Genomic DNA, 27698 nt, shown 5'->3' on the forward strand with positions numbered 1-27698 from the left:
TTTGATAAGTTCTTTATAGATTTTGGATACTAGCCATTTGCAATGACATGGATGGAACTAGAGGGTATTATGCTAAGCGAAATAAGTCAATCAGAAAAAGACAATTATCATATGATCTCACTGATATGTGGCATTTGAGAAACAAGGCAGAGGATCATAGGGGAAGGGAGGGAAAAATGAAACAAGACGAAAGCAGAGAGGGAGAAAAACCATAAGACTCTTAATCTCAGGAAACAAACTGAGGGTTGCTGGAGTGGAGGGAGGTGGGAGGGATGGGGTGGCTGGGTAATGGACATTGGGGAAGGTATGTACTATGGTGAGTGCTGTGAATTGTGTAAGACTGATGAATCACAGACCTGTACCCCTGAAACAAATAATACACTATATGTTAATAAAAAGAAAAAATATAACTAAACTACATGTTAGAGAAAAAAAAGAAGAGTCTGCCACTCAGCTGACAGAGCCACCCAGGCACTCCCTGTATGTACTTTTTTTTTAACATTCAGAACTAATTCCAGGATATAGGCCAGAGAAGCTTGCTCAGGACCAGTGGGTAAAAAAGGGGTAGATCAGGGGGACTGAGCTTCAGGGCCAAACCTTCAACCATTTGAGACCAGACTGGAGGCCCTGAAGTCTAGGTGAAGTTAAGGGAATAGGTAAAAGTATGCATGTAGAAAGAGACACAGAAAGACAGAGAAGGAAAGCAGAAAAAGCAAATTTCTTTTAAAATGACCACATTAAGAGGAAACAAGACAAGGTAGAGCCTTGCTTTTCCAACTGTGTTATGTGGACAAGGATTAATCCGAGTTGGGCTTGGGATTCTTAATGCAACAGAATTAATAGGATTTATCTTTATGAAGTCTGAATGACTTGAAATTTTGAGGATGAAAAAAATAGAAACAGTAGGAATCTTCCCCTTACATTAGTCCTTTATGTAACTCAACTCAACTCTAATTGATTACCTTCTTTTAAAGTCACTCCATTGGATGAGATTATTGGGGGAATGATTAAGTAGTGGAATATGGGCCAAACCTCTGAAAAAGGTAATCCAGGAAAGAGAAAATGTCCGATGAGAGAATTGGAAGCAAACCGTCATGAAGTAGTGTCACAGAATCTAGGAACAAAGAGAACCTTGGGATAACATATCTATTTATTTGGAGGTTGCTAGGAAGAATAATTTTGAATGAGTGGAAAGGGGTGATGAATAAGTAGATCTGGAGATTACAGACCCATGACTGCAAAAGTCTGGAAGTAGAAAGATCAGTGGTAATGATCACTGGGTCTGTGAGCAGATGACTTGGAGATTCTCAGCACCTTCCTGGTCATAAACCTTGTGAGCCTAAGTGTCAGCCACATCCTGCTGACTATGAGATGTTCCACTTAATAAAACAAAACATCTCTCTATCTGATTCTTTGCAATGGCAGTTGTTTTGAGTTGGAACATATTTTCAGAGAGGCACTCAGTTTTACCGTGGCTCATCCCTCAACCTCTAGTCATGAACACCAACTCGTGTAGATGAACATGCACAGATACCGAAGCACAATTTGCTTGGGTTTGGAAAATTAAGAACCTATGATACATATAACTCTATATAATAATATAGAAAAACAGAACATTATTCACTCACATTTGAGAAAAATCTAAGAGGTTCTACTTGACAGAATGTAGGACAGAGAAACCAGAGGGTTTTGATCCAGTCCCACTTACACCACGAGGTTGCTGCATGAGCTCAGATAAGAGAGGACAAAGTGTCCCGGGAGGTATGTAGCTGAGTGGGACAGCCTGTATCTGATGGTGCAAAGATTAGTGAGTGTCAAGTGTTAAGTGCTTCCCATGAGAGTGTAAGGGAGCAGAGTTCTCTCTGTTTAGGAAGTGCCCTGCCCATGATATGCTTGGCACTGGCTGGACTGGCAAATGTTCTTGGCAGACATAGGTCATACTAAGCCTCCACACTTTGATTGGGCCTCAGTGCCCATCTGATTTATCTCACAAGTCAGAACACTTTTGAGAGTGTAGGCATCATTAAGAATCATGCACAAACTCCCCTGGTAAACATGGACGTAGGACATTCCTACACAGATATGAAACCCAATAATTTGATTAATCTCCTGTCCATCATCCCCTTTTGTCTCCCTACTGTTCTCTCTCTTCATTTCCACTCAGGCTTCCAATCATTCCCTCTTCTACCAATTTTGTTTTCCCTGAAAATGGTGCACATATCACTCATCCCTGCTTCTGCAAGATGTCCCCTTCTCTTTTACTCTATGCACTTTCCAACCTTCTGTCTGACATTTATTCATCCTCCCCCATTATTCATCCTTCAAAGCCTAGCACACATGCCACCTTTTCTGCAAAGCCTTCCCAAAGACCCCTAAGTAGAAATAATCACTCCTCTGAGCTTTTAGTTTCTCTGTGTTTATGGTGCTGATGTTGTCATTCAATTATTAAAAGAAAGGACACTGGAGTCAGATGGTAGGACTTTTAATTCCTGTTTTGTGACTTGCTAGCTGGGAAAATTACTTAGCTTCTCATGTATAAAATGCAGATACTGCTACTACTAATACTTAATAGGATTATGGTGAGGGTCAATGAGTTAATAGATGTAAAGCGCTTATGAAAAATACCTAGCATGTGGTAAGCCCTAAGAAGTGTTTTCTGTTGGTATCATCACATTTTATTATGGACAATTCTATAATATCTGATTCTAACATCAAATGGTGGAATCCTTCAGGGCAGAGACCTTATTCATCTTTATAGACTTAGTTAGCATGAGAATAGTATCTGCTGAAAAACGGATGTTTAATAAATACTAACTGAATTATTTCTCTAGGGCATCTTTCTGGAAAAGAGATTTGGGGGTATTAGGCTGAACTTTAACCAAATTGAAACCTACAGAACTGCCTTTTTGTTTCTCTTTCCCTCAACCATGAACAGACAGCTCTCTTTCTCAGCTAGACATCAGCTCATTTCCATTACTTCCAGGGGAATTCGCTTTTGAAAAGAGAATATAGAATTTGGGAGGAACTTCATTTTTTAATTTATTTCGTGATTAGTTTCAGAGGTAGAATTTAGTGGTTCATCAGTTGCATATACCACCCAGTGCTCCTTACATCAAATGCCCTCCTTAATGCCCATCACCCAATTCATTTTTTAATGACAGAATTCCAGGCATGAAAAACGCAAAACACTTGGGAACAGATGCTCTGACCAACATGATTTAAAGTACACCTTTATGGAGACTTTAAAATTGGCTCAATGTACACAATTTGTGTCCCCCTTCCTTGTTTTATTATAGTAGTAAGAATATAGTAATAAGAATTTTAATGGATTCACAGGATCTGAATCCTCTTTGAGGAAAAACATTAGGCTATATTTTATTGTTCCAGCATAGACTGTCAGGCCTCAGGCCTCCCACCATCTCCTAATTGGGAGTTCAGAAAAGAAATCATTGAATAAGCTAAATAAATGTATCTTGTAAATGTTTTGTTAACATGAATTTCAATATTTCTGAAGCAAAACTTGTTTTTACTTTAAAAATTTTTGGATTGCTTGAGTGTATTGTGGGAGGGAATGGAAAAAATCTCCGGGCATTGCTAGGTCTTATTCTTCTTTATGAAACTAATTATTGAATAAAGTGAACAGCTCAGCTGAAAGGAGAGCCAAAGTGGTTGCCTCAGAAAACTCTGTTTCTAATTAAGAAATAAAGAGGGAGGAGGGTTAAAGCATAGAGCACCACTCACTCCACAGTCTCTCCAACAGACTGAAACAAGGAACACAAAGGAGCTTAACTTGGAAGCCTTAGAATAAATTCATGGGAGCCCTGGGGCTCTTTGAGTCTTCCTTGGAAAACCACTGGTTCAGTCTAAAAACCTGAACTGATAAAACCACTGTTTTATCACACTCATAATCACACTATGAGCTGGTAGTGAAATGGAAACATCTAGTCTAGGGCACCAGTCACAAAGCTTTCACTTTCTTTACATAGTTGGGAGCTAATCGTATTTGCCTAAGGACCTACGAGCAGAGAAAACAGGCATGAGGACAACCATGGGATGGAGAGGAAAACATCTTGGCTGAGAGGTGCTAAGTTATTCCCCTTTTATACAGTTGAGGAGACAGAGAAAACATTTTATTTTTCCTCTGACATTTAGTCCGTTCACATTGAAAGAGAGAAGATCCTATCATGCTCTCAATTAGTTATTTAAAATCCCTTTCTTCTGCTTAATGCCTTTCCTCATAAACTTGGTCTCATATATAGTTTAGAGGGACATAAGCTGGGAAAGGTAGACAAAATGCTTCAGGGGGCAAAGACAGTGTTTCTTTCTTGTAGTGGTAGGAGGTTCTCCACAGAAGAAAGGCAAAACAACAGTAACCCAGACTGTTATTTCGAAGCTGGGGGAGCTGACTTAGGTAAAACAAGAAAACAAAATGGACAAAATAATGAAGTATTGTGAAAGAGTGAGCCATGCCCTCCAGTGTGTGCTGAAAAGTCACATGTGAGGATTTCAGAAGGATATTTCGCATGTGGGATCAGAAGAATCCCATGCCATCAACCCATCCATCCACTCTTACTAACTCTCAGGAACGTGGTTTGTCCTGTGCAAAATTATTTTCAGGGCTGTTTTAACTTCCTTATGCCTCAAAGTATAGATTAAAGGGTTCAGCACTGGTCCTACCAGGTTCATCAGAATTTGAACCACAGTTCCCAGCATGGGCTTAGGCGTGGGCTGCAGGTAGACAGTGATGATGGGCCCATAGGCACAAAGGATGGCAATGAGGTGGGCACTGCAAGTGGAGAAGGCCCGGCATCGGCCCTCAGCTGAACGAATACGCAAGATGGAGATGGTACTGCTATTCAACATAGTATTGGAAGTCCTAGCCACAGCAATCAGACAACAAAAAGAAATCAAAGGCATCCAAATCGGCAAAGAAGAAGTCAAACTCTCACTCTTTGCAGATGATATGATACTTTATGTGGAAAACCCCAAAGACTCCACCCAAAAACTGCTAGAACTCATACAGGAATTCAGTAAAGTGGCAGGATATAAAATCAGTGCACAGAAATCAGTGGCATTCCTATACACCAACAACAAGACAGAAGAAAGAGAAATTAAGGAGTCGATCCCATTTACAATTGCACCCAAAACCATAAGATACCTAGGAATAAATCTAACCAAAGAGACAAAGGATCTGTACTCAGAAAACTATAAAATACTGATGAAAGAAATTGAGGAAGACACAAAGAAATGGAAAAATGTTCCATGCTCATGGATTGGAAGAACAAATATTGTGAAGATGTCAATGCTACCTAGAGCAATCTACACATTCAATGCAATCCCCCTCAAAATACCATCCACTTTTTTCAAAGAAATGGAACAAATCATCCTAAAATTTGTATGGAACCAGAAAAGACCCCGCATAGCCAGAGGAATGTTGAAAAAGAAAAGCAAAGCTGGCGCCATCACAATTCCGGACTTCCAGCTCTATTACAAAGCTGTCATCATCAAGACAGTATGGTACTGGTACAAAAACAGACACATCGATCAATGGAACAGAATAGAGAGCCCAGAAATGGACCCTCAACTCTATGGTCAACTCATCTTTGACAAAGCAGGAAAGAATGTCCAATGGAACAAAGACAGTCTCTTCAACAAATGGTGTTGGAAAAATCGGATAGCCACATGCAGAAGAATGAAACTGGACCATTTCCTTACACCACACACAAAAATAGACTCCAAATGGTTGAAAGACCTCAATGTGAGACAGGAGTCCATCAAAATCCTAAAGGAGAACACGGGCAGCAACCTCTTTGACCTCAGCCGCAGCAACTTCTTCCTAGAAACATCGCCAAAGGCAAGGGAAGCAAGGGCAAAAATGAACTATTGGGACTTTATCAAGATAAAAAGCTTTTGCAAAGCAAAGGAAACAGTCAGCAAAACCAAAAGACAACCGACAGAATGGGAGAAGATATTTGCAAATGACATATCAGATAAAGGGCTAGTATCCAAAATCTATAAAGAACTCATCAAACTCAACACCCAAAGAACAAAGAATCCAATCAAGAAACGCGCAGAAGACATGAACAGACATTTTTCCAAAGAAGACATCCAAATGGCCAACAGACACATGAAAAAGTGCTCAATATCGCTCGGCATCAGGGAAATCCAAATCAAAACCTCAATGAGATACCACCTCACACCAGTCAGAATGGCTAAAATTAACCAGTCAGGAAATGACAGATGTTGGCAGGGATGTGAAGAAAGGGGAACCCTCCTACACTGTTGGTGGGAATGCAAGCTGGTGCAGCCACTCTGGAAAACAGTATGGAGGTTCCTCAAAAAGTTGAAAATAGAGCTACCATATGATCCAGCAATTGCACTACTGGGTATTTACCCCAAAGATACAAAAGTAGGGATCCGAAAGGGTACGTGCACCCCAATGTTTATAGCAGCAATGTCCACAATAGCCAAACTGTGGAAAGAGCCAAGATGTCCATCGACAGATGAATGGATAAAGAAGAGGTGGTATATATATACAATGGAATATTATGCAGCCATCAAAAGGAATGAGATCTTGCCATTTGCAACGACATAGAGGAACTGGAGGGTATTATGTTGAGTGAAATAAGTCAAACAGAGAAAGACATGTATCACATGATCTCACTGATATGAGGAATTCTCAATTGCAGGAAACAAACTGAGGGTTGCTGGAGCGGGTGGTGGGGTGGGACGGATGGGGTGGCTGGGTGATAGACACTGGGGAGGGTACGTGCTCTGGTAAGCGCTGTGAATTGTGCAAGACTGTTGAATCTCAGATCTGTACCTCTGAAACAAATAATGCAATATATGTTAAGAAAAAAAAAGAAGAAGAAGAAGAAGGTAGCAGGAGGGGAAGAATGAAGGGGGGGAAATCAGAGGGGTAGATGAACCATGAGAGATGATGGACTCTGAAAAACAAACTGAGGGTTCTAGAGGGGAGGGGGGTGGGAGGATGGGTTAGCCTGGTGGTGGGTATTGAGGAGGGCACGTTCTGCATGGAGCACTGGGTGTTATGCACAATGAATCATGGAACACTACATCTAAAACTAATGATGTAATGTATGGGGATTAACATAAGAATAAAAAAAATCAGTGTATTTAAATAAACAAATGAAAATAACACTCATTTAGCACTCACCCTCAGCTAGAAAGGCATTACTCTAAGCCTTTTATATACATTAATATACTTAATCCTCTTAATAACCACCTGTAGTGGATACTATTATTATTCCTGACTTATAGAAGAGTAAACTGAGGGGCGCCTGGGTGGCTCAGTCGTTAAGCGTCTCCCTTCGGCTCAGGTCATGATCCCAGGATCCTGGGATCGAGCCCTGCATCGGGCTCCCTGCTCAGCGGGAAGCCTGCTTCTCCCTCTCCCACTCCCCCTGCTTGTGTTCCCTCTCTCGCTGTGTCTCTCTCTGTCAAATAAATAAATAAAATCTTTAAAAAAAAAAAAAAAAGAAGAGTAAACTGAGTCATAGAAGGCTAAGTAATTTGCCAAATTACTTTAACATTACCAGCTAAATAGAGATCTTATGAGGTCTTGGTCTAAGCTGAATCATGTGATTCTGGTCGGTCTATTTTAGGAGATGATTATTTCTAAGTTTCTTAGAGCTCAGTCCAGGTTCTATGTTGGAGAGGGGGGAAAAAAAAAGCCTTATACAGTTGTGTGGCTTAAGCTTCACAGGGTGAGTCAAACACTTCACTGGACACAGAAAAGACTATAGGATGAGTGCTAACTTCATGTACGACAGTATTGAAGTGAATTCCACAAAATGACACATTAAGCAATGCTAGTCCTGTGAATGACTCTCCAGAAACAAGTACACTGTAAGTATGTTAAGATAGTGACTTCAAATTTCTTCTCTTCAGCAAGTACCAAATCCATGAGAACAATTATCCTAAGGGATATTTAACAATCCAGGAGCCCAAATTTTAAGGTTCCAGTGGTTAATCCCATAGTACAGTTCTTTAACTGTAGACATGTCTTTATCATCATGAGACAAAGGAGGGCCATAGCACAGGCTTATATATTGGAACTCATGCGGAATAAATCTTAGATGATTCACTCTGAAAGGAAGCAAAAAGATGATCTCAGTTTGTGCCTCGAATATTACATGAAGAGGTGAATATCAGGAAAAAAGAAATTTGCCCAATGTCGTAGACAAGGTAGGTGTGATTCTCAATCAGTTATACCTAATCCCTTGACATCATTACCAGCATTATTATGAAGAGGGACACACACACACACACACTTTTCTGGGGAAATGTCCAATAGTATTCTTGTGTTCTTAAAAGAGTTCACAACCATCAAAATGGTAAGGAATCACTATTCAACCTAGAAAGATGATAACATGACATCTGCGATTGAGAAGGTTAATGGGAAGGTGAAATGAATACATTTTTTGTTCACTTATTTTCCATAAAGAAATAGTGAAAACATTGTACCTAGTTCACTAAGAGCAAATGGTGAACAAAACAGAGTAAAGAAGAGATGTAACAGAAAGGGCAGAGAGGAGAGAGAGCAATGGGGAAAGATAAAATGAGAAAGAGAGAGCAAAATATGTAATAGAAATATAGGCTTGGGGAACCTGGGTGGCTCAGTCGGTTAAGCGTCTGACTCTTGGTTTCAGCTCAGGTCGTGATCTCAGGGTCATGAGACTGAGCATGCGTAGGGCTCCATGCTCAGCAAGGAATCTGCTTGGGGTTCTTTCCCCTTTCCTCTCCCTCCCACTCTGTTCCTCCCCCTGCTCATGTGCTCTCTCTCTCTCTTTTTCTCTAAAATAAAAATTAAGAAAAGAAAGACATATAGGCTTACACCCCGCATGTAAGCAGTGTTCCGGTCCAAGTTAAATGCAGGCTTATTCTCTTCTGTTTTTCTGGAACCACTTATAGATGCTTTTCTGGGTCACCTTATTAAGAAAGGATCCTAGAGACTGGCTTGGTCCTGAGGTCTTTAGACTTATTTTATGTTTCTATGTTTCTACTCTTGAGCTAGTCAGTGTCTGTGAAAATAAACTCCCAATCAAAGGCTTAAGGTTCCCTGGAGTCTATGTTGAGTCCCTAAGTTTTAGAGGTAACATCATTGTCTCACTAATTAGGTTTGGAGAAACTAGTAATTATTTATTATTTTTTAAATTATTATTATTTTAGAATGGAACATAACCAATTAATCCTTGTACACAGATGACGAAACTTCTTCCCAAGACTATTCTGAAAAAGCTATCAGATACCTTGAAGAAAATTCCACTTATTATCTCTGAAAAGCAAAGAGATAGTGCTACTTAAAAAGTGTTTATTCCTGACACTTTAATAGTCTCAATGATTGTTTCTTCCCCAAACCTACTGCAGGGTTCATGATTGCTCTATGAAAGCCAGACCACAATATTTTGAATTATAAGGTCTGAGTTCAAGTCCCAGCCATGCAATGACTGAAATATGAGAATGAACAAGTTACTTAAACTATCTGATGATCACCAAATTTCTTTATCTGTAAAATTGAGATGATAATATCTCTTGCATTATATATATATATATTTAGAATTTTTTAAAAGATTTATTTCTTTATTGTAGAAAGAGAGAGAGCACGGGGGTTGGGTGGGAGAGGCAGAGGGAGAGAATCTTCAAGCAGACTCCCTGCTGAGCACAGAGTCAATGGGGAGCTTGACCTCATGACCCAAAAGATCATGACCTGAGCCAAAACCAAGAGTCAGATGCTCAACTGACTGAGCTACCTAGGCACCCTGCCCTCACATTATATTTTTATGAATTTCAAATGAGATACTGTGTGTGCAAAGCAGTTTTTGAAATGTAATCTCTCTGTAAATATGAGGAACTAACACTACTTTGACTATTTTTCATTTAATAAGTACGATTAGAAATGGTTGGTCTAATGTCTTGAAGAGATCTAGATTATTGGCATTTTTAATAACAGGTTTACTGAGATATAATTCACATACCATAAAATTCATCCTTTTGAAGTATACAATACAATGATTTTTAGTAAATTTAGAGAATTTTGCAACAAATACTGCAATCCAATATTAGAACAATTCCAGCACTTCAGAAAGCTCCCTCATGTCCATTTGTAGCCAATGCTCATGTTCTCATCCCTAACTCCATGAATCTACTAATGTACTTTTTTAATCTTTATGGACTTGTCTTTTCTGGACAGTTAATGTAAACAAAAACATATATTATGTCATCTTTTGTATCTGGCTTCTTTCATCTACTGTAATGTTTTCAAGGTTCATCCACCTATCTGTACTTTGTTCCTTTTAATGACCAAGTAATAGTCCACTGTATGGATATACCACATTTTGTTGATCCAGTCATGGGTACGTGGGTTGTTTCCACTTTCAATTATTATTAGTAATGCTGCTACGAAAATTTATGAACAAGTTTCTGGGTGAACGTATATTTTCAGATCTCTTGAGGATATACCCAGTGCAGGATCTAGATGACTGGTTTTCAACTTGACTTACATACAAAAGGGAAAAAATATTCATGTTGACTTATACATTTCTTATGTGTTATATGATCTCAACTATAAAACTAGATACGAACTCTTGCTTACAACATTTCTGCAGTAATAAAACAAATGTGAACTAAATGTAAAAAAAAAAAAGCCCATAGAACCAATACAATTCTAATAGCACTCATTTGTTCTAATGGATTATAGGGGTTTTTTTCCTGAAACTTGATAATTGATATCAAATTGAATTAAAGAAAAACATTAGATTTGTGAATCTTAAATGTTTTGTCAGCTTGATTCTATAACTCAAGGTATATTCAAACATCATTTGAATTATCCTTCTTACGCTTTGTTGTAATCTTACTTCTTTTTAAAATGATCTTTTACAATTATCAGTATATTATGTTTACTGGTTAACTAAATTTTAAAGTAACTATGACAATTAAATTTCGAAGGAAAGTCATCAATCCAAAGCAGTCTTTGTACTGGATGTCAGTGTGGAGGCTGCTGGGGAACAAGATCAGCAAGCCCCACACTGTCCCACGCAAGGTGATGGGCCACTGTGGCTCTGCGCCGGGACGCCTCACCCCTGCTCCCAGAGGCACTGGCATTGTCTCAGCCCCTGTGCCCAAGAAGCTACTGATGATGGCCTGTATTGATGACTGCTATACCTTGGCCAGGGGCTGCACTGCCAAGCTGGGTAGCTTTGCCAAGACCATTTCTGACATCATTTTCCAGACCTACAGCTCTCTCACCCCTGAGCTCTGGAAAAAGACTGTGTCCACCAAGTCTCCCTATCAGGGATTCACTGACCATCTTGTAAAGACTCACACCAGAGTCTCCATGCAGAGGACCCAGACTCCAGCTATGGCCAACCCAGGGCTTTATACATACATACATACATACATACATAAATTAAATAAATAAAGTGGATTAAAGCCTGTTTAAAAAAAAAAAAATCCATAACGGAATGGGTCAATCCCAGCAGATGTGGAGACAGATATAGATGACAAACGCCACCACAAGGCATTGTGCATATCAGAGGAGACCAAGAGAAGGTGTATCGAAGTGGAGGAGTGGACCTTCCTCCCCACCAATGCTATAGTGTTAAGTAAGTCCCAGAGTTTAGAATCTGTTCTGGGGAAATGAAGGATGAGGGCAGAAAGTTTTAAATAGACTGGGTTTCTTAAATTCCACATATGAGTGAAATCATATCATATTTGTCTTTCTCTGACTGACGTATTTCGCTTAGCCTAATACCCTCTAGTTCCATCCACGTCATTGCAAATGGGAATTTAAGAAACAAAGCAGATGAACATATGGGAAGGGAAAGAAAAATAAAATAAGATGAAAATAGAGAGGGAGGCAAACTATAAGAGAATCTTAACTACAGGGAACAAACTGAGCATTGCTGGAGGGGAGGTCGGCCGGAGGATGGGGTAACTGGGGATGGGCATTAAGGAGGGCACCTGATGGAATGGGCACTGGGTGTTACCTGCAACTGATGAATCACTAAACTCTACCCTGAAACTAATAATACACTATATGTTAACTAAGCTGAATTTAAATAAAAATTTAAGTAAATAAATAAAGACTGAGTTTGTAACTTGAATGTAATAACTTTGTAATTCAAATATGACAAATGTAACTTGAATGTCACTGACTTGAATGTAACTAGAATATTTTTTCCCCAGCATTTAGTAGAAATGGAGGTTCAAGATAAAAATAAACTTAGTTATGGAAAAATAAAGGAGGTGACATTTTGCACATTCATACGCACAAAGGAAGTTTGTAGCATATGAACTACGGTTTACCCTCCATATATCCCCTCAGTATGTTTGGAACCAGTATGTTTGAAATTGTGGCTCCCCAAGGGACACACAGTGACATCAGCTATATACATATATATATATATATATATATATATATATATATATATGTATCTCGAGTCAATCAAAGGCCTAAGAGTACGATGGCTAAGAGGAGAATTACAAGGAAGATAATAGGCCTAATTACGTTTAATGGACTTTGGAAATTGTCTGACCGGCCTGTTATTTTACTTGCGACATTTTCCCTGACCTTAAAGCTTACACCTCATTTCACAGGGTTTAGCAAACTGGCTTTGGTCTGTTGCTGACTCACAGGGTCCTCTCTATAAGGTCTCCATGGAAACCAATGGCAGAAAGGAGCACACAGAGAGATAGTCTAATTAGGTTTTTTTTTAAGATTTTATTTATTTATTTACTTGACAGAGAGAGACACAGTGAGAGCAGGAACACAAACAGGGGGAGTGGGAGAGAGAGAAGCAGGCTCCCCGCGGAGCAGGGAGCCCCATGCGGGGCTCGATCCGAGGACCCTGGGATCACGACCTGAGCTGAAGGCAGACGCTTAACGACTGAGCCACCCAGGCGCCCCAGTCTAATTAGTTTTAAGCCTGAGTTTCTTTTTCCTTAGATTCTGACAGTAGAGCTAATGCTTTTAGCATGGCTTATTCCAAATGAAAATAAATATATCAGATATTATATAACATTATGCCATAAACATTTTAAATACTAAAAAAAACTATATTTAGTATAAAATAAAAATAATGTATAACACTATTATATAGGCATACATATATTGTATCTACATAAATCTGATATGTAATAATAATTCACATTATTTTGTAATAATAATACACTGTATTATAAATATATAATGTTAAATATTATATAATACTCATTTTTTTAGCTAAAGAAAAAAAAGTGGCATTTTTCTTATTTTCTTGACATTTGTATGCCTTAGCCTCTCCTAAATTTTCCTCCAATGGTTACCCCATGCCCAAATTTTTAAATCCTATCAGCCAATAAGACTCAGTTTATATGTTGTCTCTTCCTTTAGGCTTACCCTGATATTCCCAGATCAAATTAACCTCTCTCATTTGAACCTACTTAGTATTTTAACTATATTTTTCTTGACAAGTAATATATAACTTGTTTTATAAGTTAATTACATGAAGACCTCTGTCTCATTCACTTTTTTATTCTCCATAGCACTGAGCTAAGTGACTTAATAGATTCTCAAAGAATGTTTGCTAAATTAATACCTCATTTAATTAAAATAGGAGAAAACCTATTTAGGCTTCAGACCCCTGGATGGAGAACAGAACTCCCAATTTAGTACATTCATTTCCATTCCATCATTTAGCCACATAGGCCTCTTTCCTCACTTTGGGGAGAGGTATTTCTATAAGGGATCTCTGAGGTCCCTTCCAGCACAAAGGTTCTATTTAATAATCATGACATAAAAAATAAAACATTATTGTGATGCATTTAGACTAGCTTTTCTTGTGAGGTCCAGTCTAAATTTTTCCTTTTAGTCCTACTTTCCATTAGGTTCCAAGTAGATAAACTTAAGTCTGTAAATAATGAAATTGTCAGAGGACTGAGGCTCAGGATATCATTTACACGAGGATATCCAGTTGAGTATTACAAATCCTGAAAGTCTTTCAACTGTGCTCAGGCCCGTGCTGAACCACTACAGGGATAAAAAAGATGGAATCAGAGGTATGAGACATATGGGGCATACAGGGCCTATTCTCAGGGAATCAGCAATCTATGAGGTGGATGGGATAAATAGAAAGATCATTGTAAAAACTTATTCTAAGGCAGATAAGATTAACAGAAGATTTAAATCCTGGATCATATTCCATTCCTTTATAAAGTGAAGTAACTCTGAATAGCAGAGCATCTCATTTTGTTCTCATTTGTTCTGTGTTATTTTATGTATGTCGTTTGGCCTCCCTGGGTCCTGTTGTTTCATCATATATAAAATGAGATAATTACTTTATGTGATATTTAAGGTCTCATCCATCTCTATCCTCTTAAAGGGACATAAGAATCCATCTCTTTATTTTTTTTATTTAATTTAATTTAATTTTTATTTTTATTTTTTTTTAAAGATTTTATTTATTTATTTGACAGAGAGAGACACAGTGAGAGAGGGGACACAAGCAGGGGGAGTGGGAGAGGGAGAAGCAGGCTTCCCGCTGAGCAGGGAGCCTGATGCGGGACTTGATGCCAGGACCCTGGGACCATGACCTGAGCCGAAGGCAGACGCTTAACGACTGAGCCACCCAGGCGCCCTAATTTAATTTTATTATGTTATGTTAGTCACCATACAGTACATCATTAGTTTTTGATGTAGTGTTCCATGATTCATTGTTTTTGTATAACACCCAATGCTCCATGCAGTATGTACCCTCCTTAATACCCATCACCGGGCTAACCCATCCCCCCAACCCCCTCCCCTCTAGAACCCTCAGTTTGTTTCTGGGAGTCCATAGTCTCTCATAAGAATCCATCTCTTTATTTTGATAGTGATAGTTTGTTTACTGGAGGCCCTAAAAAAATTTTGATGATTCATTCAAGAATTTGATCTTTCATTCAGTCAGTATTTTATCAAAACTATTATTATTTCCATTGATTATGTTATACATGAGTGCAGGTGTGTGTTGATAGTGATAGTTTGTTTACTGGAGGCCCTAAAAAGATTTTGATGATATTTAGTTAAAAACAACAGATTTTATTCAATCAGTATTTTATCAAAATTATTATTCCCATTGATTATGTTATACGTGTGTGTGGGTATGTGTTTCTTTGTGTGTGTTTAGGTAATTAAATATTCCTTAGTGCCCATGGGGTGCTTGGGTGGCTCAGTCGGTTAAGCGTCTGCTTTTGGCTCAGGTCATGATCCCAGGGTCCTGGGATTGAGCCCCGCATCGGGCTCCCTGCTCAGCGGGGAGCCTGCTTCTCCTTCTCCCTCTGTCCCTCCACCTGCTTGTGCATTCTCTCGCACATTCTCTCTCTCTTAAATAAATAAATAAATAAAATCTTTAAAAAACATTCCTTAGTGCCCTAAAAATAACTAAGAATGTAAAGCACCCCAAAATCACGGATTTCAAAATTGGCAGGGTGGTGACATGAGCTATGAAAAACCTTCACAGCATGCCTGATGGAAACAATCATCAAGTATTCAGTTCTTTTAAGCCATGAGAACTGTCATGGTTGTTAAATTGAGCCTCCTGCATTCCCGCTTGAAATTCACCCTGAGTCTCAAATCACTTACTCTTAGCCCTGCTGTTCAGTCTAACTGCCTTGTTTTAATTCATGCTTTTCGCCATGTGCTGGGCAAAGCCGGCTCTGAACCCTGAAATGTGAATGACTGATTCCAGTTATACTTCTCTGAGAAAGAAGTTTCCACACTTAGAATATGCAACCTTTTATAACCTTGATGTTAAAAACTCCATGTTTGCACTGTTCGGTGAAGACTATCTAATTGCATCCAAACTGGCAAGTGGCTTTTTTATCACTAACGCTCACAAGGAAAACAATGTCATCCTCTCTCTCTCAATGCAGTGATTTAGGAGGAGTCAGCCTCATGTTGGAAATGCTAGAATAACTGATGTGAATGAAATTGTGCATGAGTGTGTGCTTAGAAAGGAGGCTGTAAGTTATGTGTGTGTTACATGCGTGTTACATGTGTGGTTCTCACCCTTGGTTTTTCCTTGAAATAATAATTGCAGAAGGAACCCAAGACTGTAAACACTTTAACAAAGCTTTTGTACTTCCCAAGCCAATTAATTTCCAGTCTCATTAATTCACTTTGCCCTATTACACTGCTCATAAGTGGGGAACAAAAATTAGAGGGAAAAAAAAAAGCCAAAGTCATAATGAGCACGAGAAGCGTCTCATCGGAATGAGTCCCTTTGAGATTAATTAGCTAAAAAGTTCTCTTCTGGACCATTTCCTTACACCACACACAAAAATAGACTCCAAATGGTTGGAAGACCTAAATGTGAGACAGGAGTCCATCAATATCCTAGAGAAGAACACAGGCAACAACCTCTTCGACCTCAGCCGCAGCAACTTCTGCCTAGAAACATCGCCAAAGGCAAGGGAAGCAAGGGTAAAAATGAACTATTGGGACTTCATCAAGATAAAAAGCTTTTGCAAAGCAAAGGAAACAGTCAAAAAAACCAAAAGACAACCGACAGAACGGGAGAAGATATTTGCAAATGACATATCAGATAAAGGGCTAGTATCCAAAAGCTATAAAGAACTTATCAAAGTCAACACCCAAAGAACAAAGAATCCAATCAAGAAATGGGCAGAAGACATGAACAGACATTTTTCCAAAGAAGACATCCAAATGGCCAACAGACACATGAAAAAGTGCTCAACATCGCTTAGCATCAGGGAAATCCAAATCAAAACCTCAATGAGATACCACCTCACACCAGTCAGAATGGCTACAATTAACACATCAGGAAATGACAGATGTTGGCGGGGATGCAGAGAAAGGGGAACCCTCCTACACTGTGGGAATGCAAGCTGGTGCAGCCACTCTGGAAAACAGTATGGAGGTTCCTCAAAAAGTTGAAAATAGAGCTACCATATGATCCAGCAATTGCACTACTGGGTATTTACCCCAAAGATACAAATGTAGGGATCCGAAGGGGTACATGCACCCCAATGTTTATAGCAGCAATGTCCACAATAGCCAAACTGTGGAAAGAGCCAAGATGTCCATCGACAGATAAATAGATAAAGAAGAAGTGGTATACACACACACACACACACACACACACACACACACACACACACATGGAATATTATGCAGCCATCAAAAGGAATGAAATCTTGCCATTTGCAACTGGAGGGTATTATGCTGAGCGAAATAAGTCAATCAGAGAAAGACATGTATCATATGATCTCACTGATGTGAGGAATTCTTAATCTCAGGAAACAAACTGAGGGTTGCTGGAGTGGTGGGGGGTGGGAGGGATGGGGTGGCGGGGTGATAGACACTGGGGAGGGTATGTGCTATGGTGAGTGCTGTGAATTGTGTAAGACTGTTGAATCACAGCCCTGTACCTCTGAAACAAGTAATACATTATATGTTCAAAAAACAAAAAAAAAAAGAAGATAGCAGGAAGGGAAAAATGAAGGGGGGGAATTGGAGGGGGAGATGAACCATGAGAGACTGTGGACTCTGAGAAACAAACTGAGGGTTCTAGAGGGGAGGGGGGTGGGGGGATGGGTTAGCCTGGTGGTGGGTATTAAAGAGGGCACGTTCTGCATGGAGCTCTGGGTGTTATACACAATGAATCATGAATACTACATCAAAAACTAATGATGTAATGTATGGGGATTAACATAACAATAAAAAAATTAAAGAAAAAAAGAAGATAGCAGGAGGGGAAGAATGAAGGGGGGGGAAATCAGAGGGGTAGACGAACCATGAGAGACGATGGACTCTGAAAAACAAACAGGGTTCTAGAGGGGAGGGGGGTGGGAGGATGGGTTAGCCTGGTGGTGGGTATTGAGGAGGGCACATTCTGCATGGAGCACTGGGTGTTATGCACAAACAATGAATCATTGAACACTACATCAAAAACTAATGATGTAATGTATGGTGATTAACATAACATAATAAAAAAAAAAAGAAAGAAAGAAAGAAAAAGTTCTCTTCTCAATGACTTCCGGAGAGAAATCTTATAGCTTGAGTGTAAGAAAAGTTTTGTAAATGTGTTTCTTTTCGGGAACTTTCCATTACCTACTTTGAGAAACAAGGACCATTTTTCTGAGTTTCAAACAATGATGTTAATAGGCATGAACACAAAAAGCACGTGCTATGATCAGTCACACCAAGTATACACTGTGGAGGAGGGGCATTAGAGCAGAGTTAGGCTTGGAAGTGTATTAGTTGGCCAGGGTATGGTCACAAAATACCACAGACTGGGTGGCTTAAACAACAGACATTTATTTTCTCACAGTTTCAGAGGCCAGAAACCTAAGATCTAGGTGTTGGAAAGGTTGGTTTCCACTGAGGGGGCAGAGAGGGATCTGCTTCAGCCTGTCTCCTTGGCTTGTAGATGGCCATCCTCCTGCTGTCCCTTCCTGTAGTCATTCTCTGCATGTGCATCCCTGGTGTCTCTGTGTCTCTAGCTTTTCTCATATCATAAGGACACTGGTCACCTTGGATTAGGGCCCACTCAAACAGCCTCATTAAATTGAATCACCTCTGTAAAGGTCCTACCTCCCAACACAGTCACATTCTGAGGTACTGGCAGTTAGGGCTTCAGTATATGAATTTGGGAAGAAGACAACGCAGCCCGTGACAGAGAGGAGACACATTTAGGGCTGAACGCTAGCTGGAGCATGCACACACTACATGTATGATTTTGACCAGGTTGCTCAAGCTCTCAATCTCATATTTCTGAACTGTGAAATAGGGATAATAAGGCTACTATGAGGATGACTGAGGTGGGCATGTAGAGGACCCAGCCTGGTGTTTGGCACATCATAAATGCTCTATAAATCTCAGCTAATCACAACAAACTTTTATGTTTTCTTGGTATCACAAACACTTCCTGATGGAAGTTTCAGTTTATCCTTCCCACGTACAGTTACAATGTAATAAATCCATCAGCTCGCTTCTTTCATCTAAGTCCCATTCAATCTAATAGAACCTTTACTCTTGTATTTTCGCTTCTTTTAAATTGCTTTGACAGATTCTCAGTTTCTGGTAGTATTTAGAAGAAGCAGCAGCATTTCTGGTATTTCCTGAGAATTTTGTATCTTGTTTACTTTTGGGGGCAAACTGGGAACAGGATCTTTTGTTTTGGTTTGGTTTCCTTCATAAGTCTATTGTTTATATCTGCCTACAATTTGTTAGCTGTAGCTAAAGCCCCAAGAGATGTTACGTTGAGATAAACTGTGTAATTCTGATATTAATTCCATTATCTACAGCTTTTGGGGATCATACATTCAAGGGTTCAGCATTTCAGTGACTTCAAATGAACAAAAAATAATTGTGAGAACCGTAATAAGAAACAGAGCCTCATGAATTTTGCCTCAAGCCAAAATATTACATAACTAAAAAATAATGTATGAAATGAATGTATTAAATTAAAATGTCATATTATACACAGTATTGGCTATTACCATATACTTAATCTATGCTAAGCCCTCCACTAAGACCTTTGCATGGATAACACCATTTTACCTTCACGGTGACCCTGAGTTGGGTACTTACATTCTCCTCAAAATACATGTGAAGAGAGCTTGCCTAACACCACACACAAATGACAAGTGGCCTTCAGGGGACTTAAACTCTGATCTGTCTGGCTACAAAGCCTAGCACACTCTCAAACACTGTTCTTAAATACTGCTCCTTGCCACTAATATACTTGAAGAATTGTTTCCAAAGAAAAATCTTGTAAACTGAACACTGCTTTTCTATTGTCTATTTTTTACTTAAAGAAATGCATCTTTTAAGAAACAAAAAGGGAAAGGTAACATATTTATCATGTTCAAGATACAGTTGTAGGGCGATTTAAAGAAACATCCAAGTCAGTGTTTACAATTCAATGAGGTAAGCTTAAATACTGCCATTTACCAATTAAAATATAGCAATTCAAGTTAGTTAAGTAACTTTTTAAAAGACATAAAGTGCATACATGTTAAGGTAAAATTTAAACCACATTTGTCTGATTCTGTTACTTCTGTTGGCATAAACTAGTACTATTTTTCTCAAAGTAGAGCATGAGTCTGTTCCTAGCAGATGCTTAATAACATCTAACAATGTATATAGACTGAGCCAATAATAAAATGTAATCTAGAGGGCCCCTGGGTGGCTCAGTCCATTGAGTGGCCAACTCCAGATTTCAGCTCAGGTCATGATCTCAGGGTTGTGAGATGGAGCCCCAAGTCAGGCTCCACACTCAGCATGGAGTCTGCTTGAGATTTTCTCTCTCCCTCTCCCTCTGCCCCTCCCCCCCTATTCACTGCACACACAGGCACTCTCTCTCTCCCTCTCCAATAAAATAAATAATTTTTTTAAAAGATTGTATTTATTTATGAGAGAGAGACAGAGACAGAGATAGTAAGAGAGAGCATGATTGGGGAAGAGTGGGAGAGCAGGCTCCCTGCTGAGTGGGGAGCCTGATGCAGGGGTTCGATCCCAGAATCCTGGGATCATGACCTGAGCCTAAGGCAGATGCTTAACCAACTGAGCCACCCAGGTGCCCCAAATAAATAAATCTTTTTAAAAATGTCATCTAGAAGTCACGTTTTGATTTATTAGTGCAACAAATGAGGGGTTGGATAGTTTTGAACTCTAAGTACCCATCTGTCTCCCTTTCTTTACCTCTCTGCACCTAGTTAGCTGTTACCCTTTAGGGTCACTTTGTCAATCTTTTTCTCACATGATGAATTAATACTTTATGTCATAATATAAAACTGAAACACAGAAAAATAAGAACTTGTGTCTGAGATAAAGAAATTTCACAAAGAAAATTACTGTTCAGCTTGGGTTTTGAAGGATGAGTAGAAGTTTTTTGAGCAGAGGAATCAGGGAAAGGCATCCCAAGAGAAGAGAATATATTTATAAAGGCACAAAATTATGAATGAGTATACTTGAAATTTTTTTAGAAACTTCTTCAACATCTTTACAGGATTAGTCATTTCTGTTTTCATTTTACTAGTCTATTTTATATTTTTCATTAAATATTTATTATATATATATATTTTTTAAGATTTTATTTATTTATTTGAGAGAGAGAGAATGAGAGACAGAGAGCATGAGAGGGAGGAGGGTCAGAGGGAGAAGCAGACTCCCTGCCGAGCAGGGAGCCCGATGCGGAACTCGATCCAGGGACTCCAGGATCATGACCTGAGCCGAAGGCAGGCCCTTAACCGACTGAGCCACCCAGGCGCCCCAATATTTATTATATTTTTTCATATTTTTATACAAATTCTAGTTAGTTTACATACAGTGCAATATTGGTTTCAGGAGTAGAATTCAGTGATTCATCACTTACATACAATACCCAGTGCTCATCATAATAAGTGTACTCCTTAATACCCATCAACCCTCAATTTTTTTTTTAAATGAACAATTACCTTTATTGGTGCAGATTAGCCCCTCTTTTGGCACTTGGCATGCAGCTATTGATCTGGCAAATACATTTTTTTATTATTATGTTATGTTAATCACCATACATTACATCATTAGTTTTTGTTGTAGTGTTCCATGATTCATCATTTGCGTATAACACCCAGTGCTCCATGCAGAACGTGCCCTCCTTAATACCCATCACCAGGTTAACCTATCCCCCCACCCCCTCCCCTCTAGAACCCTCAGTTTGTTTTTATCATTGAGTCTCTTATGTTTGTTTCCCTCTCTCTTTTTATTATATTTTACTTTAATCATGTATATATCTGCCTCTCATGTTTATCTATAAGCTTCTTAAGAATATGACTTACAGATATTTGTAACTTCAGTGTTTAGCATAGTAATTACTCAATACATATGTGTTTGTTAAAAGAACAAGACAACAAATAATGTAAAGAGGTACCTTTAAGGAATAGCAAGGGCAGTTTAGCTAGAAAGGAGAGTGTGTGTGAGAGAGATGTATGTGTTGCTGGGTGAATGTATGGCTTTGAGGAGATTAAAGAGGTAGGTTGGATCTGATTGTAAATTCTACAGATCCTTTACTAAGTTACTAAGTTATTGTAATTCAACCTATAAGCAAAAAACAATTGTTGGAGATCCTAAAGAAGCAGAGTAGTACTGTGTGGTTTGCATTTTGGAAAGATACTAGTTTAGAAGTGAAAGAATGATGACCATAACATTTCTTAGGACCTCAGTCTGTACCCCCTTACCCCACTCCGGAGGTCACCTTCAGAAAGTGTCCTTAGGTCCTGCAGATTCCCCATGTCTTCTGCCTGGGAGTAGTCTCTGGCCAAGGAATTTTTTTGAGTCTACATATATGGAGCAGGCCAGACACATGTGATAATTAATGCTCCCAAGAACATCCACCAACCAATGTGGGGCAGGAATTGGTATAATAATACCCCCAGATTCTTTTGCAACTCAGTAGGACAACTTGGAGGTTGTTATATACCGTTTTTCAGAGAATTCCTGGCACAATTGAGCCCCAGTTCCTCACAGTGGTAACCCATTCATTGACACTTGTTTAATTGACTGTTCTTTCCCTGTGTCACTTTCCCTCTATTTTATCATGTTTTCTGGAATAATCTTCCAAAAAAAATTGTTTATTCTCAAGCCTTTGTCTCAGAGTCTGCTTTTGGGAAAATCCAAACTAAATAAAATTTTCATTTTCTCTTTTCCCTATTGAAGGAAGTCTTAAAGAGAGGCTGGTGATGGTATCCCTGTGTCATATTTATATATATTGAAAAGTAGAAAAAACCCACCAAAACATTTTGGCTGTTTAAAAGAAAAGGATTCTTATATTCTGGAAATTCACATTTATTTATAAATAAAAACAACAACAGAAAATAAACGTTGATAGAGTCACACAATGGAATTTGCACTTTGGCAGTAATGAATTAATGTCAGACATGTGCAAAGACGTAAATGTCAAAAGAATAACATTTAAGTGAAAACAGCAAATTTCAATAGAATTAAATTAATATTAAGTTCAAAAACTTGTAATATGGCATTGAGAGACACAAACATATAAGGTAAAACTTAAAGAAAAACAAGAGAATAATAAGCACAAAATTCAGGAGAGTGATGACTTCTAGAGGGGGTGAGAGTATGGAATCGGGCTAGGGTCTACTGAGAACATCCAAGGCACTGACACTGCTCTCTTCCTTAAACTAGGTAGTAGGACCCAGGTGTTCATTATATCAGAGTTCCTTATACTTTACATATTTTTAATAAACATTATTTTCTAATGGTTTACTATTTAATAAAAACACTGTAAAAATATGTCCCACAGGATGATGATGTCTTTTTGAAGTTGTCATTGATGATGATGTCATTTGATATTGTCACTAGGTTATGTCTCACCAATTTAGCATTCCAATAACCACAGGCACTATTGTTCTCCTTACCCCAAATGAACTAGCAAAACATAAATAATACTATTCTCTTAGCTTGGATAATTATTTTTGTAAAAGTAAAGCCAGTGTTCTTGACCCACCAAAAACTGCAAATCAAGTGATGAAAGCATTAATCTTTGACTATATATTCATTTCAACCAATCTGAGAACAAATCAGCAGGGTCCCAAGGAGGGCAAGAAATACACAGAATGGGGCTCTACTCCTGTGAACACTCCTTTGAACACCTGTCTTCACAATTCCCGCATGCCAGGTGAGAACCATCACCTCAGCACCACTGCCAAGTGTCTATGTCACAGGTGTCCACTTTTGATGCCCACATCATAGTTTCTCTCTCCAGGATCTATAGGTAAAACAAAATACATAGGTGAAATGCACAACAGGCAATTGGTTATATAACAAATTTAGAGAGGAGCCAAAAGGAACAGTGATTGGAGACTACAATGATATGTTGCAAAAAGGGTTGAGATGTACAGGGATGCCTCTAAAGGATCTAGAATCTGGGGCGCCTGGGTGGCTCAGTCAGTTAAGCATCTGCCTTCGGCTCAGGTCATGATCCCAGGGTGCTGGATTGAGCCCTGAGTAAGGCTCCCTGCTCAGCGGGGGGTCTGCCTCTCCCTCTCCATCTGCCTCTCCCTCTCCATCTGCCTCTCCCCCAGCTCATGGTCTCTTTCTCACTCTCTCTCTCTCAAATCCTTAAAAAAAAAAAAAAAGAATCTAGAATCCACCTGGAGTCAGGTCTCGGATGCCACTCCTAGACCATGCTTGAATCCAGTGTCTTAGGAGACATTGCTGCTGTAACCCTCTCTGCTCCAAATGTTCTCTGAAACTCTCCTTTAAAATTCTTGCTCTTCTTTGGCCTCCCTGCTCTTGAATCTTGATTCTCTGTCTTTTCTCAGCCCCTGGGGATTAAATATTCTGCTAAGGGGTCTACCTGATTTGGGATTTCACAAATTGACATTTTTTTCCTCAAATTCTTCTTACATTGTCCCTTTAATTATAGAATACAGAAAAGTCTCATTCCACCATCAGACCCAACCTGGGCCTCCAGACCCTGGGCTAGGCTCCTGCTTAAGTGGAAAGATACTGGACACAGCCTGGAGACATGAGAGCTGCCAGCATCTCTCAGAACCCTGGGACAACAGAGAGGTCAATTGTTTCAGGAGACAGAGATAGAGTCCTTTTGTGCAAGACACCTCCAATCTAGGAACAAAGAGCTGAGCTGGAGAAAGAACCCTAAAAACAGGTGAAATTAATTTTATTTTTCCTGCAAGAACTCATAGATAGCAAATAATTAAGAGATACCTACCCAAGGAATGATCTCTCACCACCACCACCCCTCATACATGCTCGTGCACATGCACACAAAACAAAAAACTGAGAAGTGTGCTGCTTCTTCTTGTAAAATTATTCTTCATCTAGGGGGGTGGGGAACAAACAGAGGAGGTCCTTTCCCAGTCCCAGAAAAATGTACTCCACATTTTCTGCCTTATTTCATACTTTGGTCACAGTATTTATCATGGGATGTTCTAACTAGTTGTAAATCTGTTTATTTTCTCCAGCAGACTCTGACTTCATTCAGATAGAATCATGTCTTGTTCAGCTCTGCATTCCCCAACCCTAGCACAGAGTTATTCCTCAAATGACATCTGAATGAGTGAAAATAAAAGGGAATTGGTCTCATCTTTTACTCTACCAAATTATTTTATTTTGATGACCTGAGCAGCTACAACCAGGAAACTGAGGAAAGGGAAAAGATCTTCAAATGGACTCAGAGAGGCTTGAGAAGGGTTTGGGATCCACTACATTTGAAATAACTTCAGACATATTTCTGCCTTCCCCTTTAGGCTCTTGTTTACTGAGAAGCAAGGGAGAAATAGCACTGAGAGGGATTTTAGGAGCTTAAGAGAAGAGAGTGGGCCAGAGTTTGCCTCTGCCACAGGAACAGGTGTTGGCTCAACCCAGTGGCGGAAGGCTCAGACCCAGAGGCGCTAGACATGTCTGGCAGGTTCCTTGGCTGCTCCCTCATTGTAAGAAGTACAGACAGGAAAAGAGAGCTGGTCTCTCTGCTTCTGCCCTTCCTCTTCCGTTACCATCCTCCCTGTGGCCTTCTCTCTCTACATCACTGTGAGAAGAAACTTCATATCAACTGTATTCCCCAAGTTGAATATTGGCCTCATTGCATTCAGTCATAAAAACAATAGTTCACTGTATTGAAACAGTGCATTTTTTCATTCTTAGCATATTTCAGCCAATAAGTGAAGAAATGTAGGAATGGGGACCAAACTCCAACTCCTTCAGTAAACAGAGACAACAAAGACACAAAACTATGATAGTGTGGACCCAGCATCGCCCCCTGGTTGTGGTGAGCAATACAAAGCCAAGTCCAAAGGGAATCACGGCACAGTCCACCCTCTGTGGATTCCCCCATCTGTCCTTTCCACATTCTCATCCGTGTACCACACTTCCACCGCCAGAGCCTGCTCCCAGGTCTCAGCTCAGCAGATAGGGTTTGTAGCCAACAGTACACCAGTCAGTATCTCTGCTTCACTCAGAGACCCGCCTCAGCCCCAGCCAGAAGACTTTCTCTTTGCACACCTTCTTTATGTTTTTGTAGGGTGTCACTTGAAGCCTCAGGCATGCACCCCTCCCATTTTCTTTCAACAACTCCTAGACCAATAAAAGTAGAGCTTCACCGATGCAAGCATTTGAGGAGACAATCACTGCGGGAAGAAGTGCAAGGGTGAGGGGGAAAGAAGAGGAAGAGGGGATGTAGGAGGAGGCAGGACATAAATACTGGGAAGCGGAAGGTCCAGGTTGTTCTGCTTCCTGGGGAGAGCTCCCTCCTTCCTTCATCAGCAGCATGAGATCCTTAAGAGAGCACAAGTCCCAGAGTCAGAACACCCACCCTGGAGTCTTCATTCTGCCATTCACTCATGTGTCCCTTGACAAGTCACTTTAAGCTCTTGGAATCTTAGTCCCCGCACTGTAAAATGGAGATATTCATAACAATACCTGTGCTTTCCGACTCAAAAATATTTGTGAGAACCCCATAAAATTGTTATAGAAGCTACCAAGTACCGTTGAGGCCTTAGCTAGTGTTCTCTACCTACAACTGCTCAGGACAGAAGCCCAAGTGATGCAGCATCTTCCTCAGAGATGATTCTACTTCCTTATTCCTGAGGCTGTAGATCAAGGGGTTCAGCATGGGGGTGACCAGGTTATTCAGGATCTGGACGGTTGCATCCAGCCAGGGGCTTGGGGTTGGCCTGAGGTAGATGAGGACCACTGGCATGTAGAAAAGTAAGATGGCAGTGAGGTGGGCACTTCAGGTGGAGAAGGCACGGCACTGGCCTCTGCGGAGCGGATCTGCAGGATGGAGCAGACAATGCAACTGTAGGAGGTGAGGATGAGAAGGAAGAAACTGAGGGGCATGAGGCCCACACTGATGAACCCCACCATCTCCAGGGCTGAGGTATCAGTACAAGCCAGCTTCAGCATCACCGGGATATCACAGAAGAAATAGTCTACCTCGTTGGGGCCATAGTAGGGCAACTGGAAGGTGAGAGTGCTTAGAAAGGTGGCCTGAATGCAACCAAAAAAGGAGGTCCCCACAGCCAGGATGGCACACACTCTGTGGCTCATGGTCACCGTGTAGCGCAGAGGGTAACAGATGGCGACAAAGCGGTCATAGGCCATCACTGTGTACGGGAAGCGCTCCGTACAGCCCAGGAAATGGTAGAAGAAGAGCTGGGACACGCAGCCTGCGTAGGAGATGATCCGGCTGTTCCCTGAGAGGTAGAAGAGCATCTTGGGGGAACTCACAGAAGGGAAAAATATGTCACACACTGACAGTTGGCACAGGAAAAAATACATGGGAGGGTGGAGCCGAGTGGAGGAGACGATCGCCAGGGGGATGAGCAGGTTCCCCATAAGAGTGAAGATGTAGAAGCCCAAACACAGGACAAAGAGCATGCTCTCCAGATCCTCGGTGTGTGGGATGCCCAGCAGGATAAATTCAGTCACTACTGAGAGATTCCTCATAGCTGTGGGAAAGTCAGACCTCAAGAAGGAACCCAAGATACCAAAGTCCGAACACCAACATCAAATTACCAAGCTTTTTGCTGATGAGCGCTTTGGCTCTGTTTTTAACAAGCAATACCAGCATTCTTATGAATGGCAAGATGTATAAAAAAACACCAGGTAATAATAAATACCTCTTGTCACAAGTAATAAATGCCTTACAATCAACCCCAACATAGGAGCTTTCAGG

At 40.0% G+C, this 27698-nt stretch overlaps 1 protein-coding gene across 1 annotated transcript; it reads right to left on the bottom strand.

Moving 5' to 3' along the window:
* Window positions 1-4572: 4572 nt before the first annotated feature.
* On the bottom strand, window positions 4573-27469 carry LOC110586431 (olfactory receptor 149-like). Its single transcript, XM_044919572.1, has 3 exons — window positions 26821-27469; window positions 22780-22786; window positions 4573-4849 (listed from the first exon to the last, which is right to left on the bottom strand). Exons 1-3 carry the CDS (start codon window positions 27467-27469, stop codon window positions 4573-4575), a joined length of 933 nt encoding a protein of 310 aa, XP_044775507.1.
* Between the last annotated feature and the right edge of the window lie 229 nt (window positions 27470-27698).

Source organism: Neomonachus schauinslandi, chromosome 11, assembly GCF_002201575.2.
Source record: "Neomonachus schauinslandi chromosome 11, ASM220157v2, whole genome shotgun sequence".
NCBI lineage: Eukaryota > Metazoa > Chordata > Mammalia > Carnivora > Phocidae > Neomonachus > Neomonachus schauinslandi.

Bases quoted from the DNA above. Each gene is read 5' to 3' on its own strand.
- LOC110586431 (XM_044919572.1), bottom strand. From the start codon at position 27,469: ATGAGGAATCTCTCAGTAGTGACTGAATTTATCCTGCTGGGCATCCCA.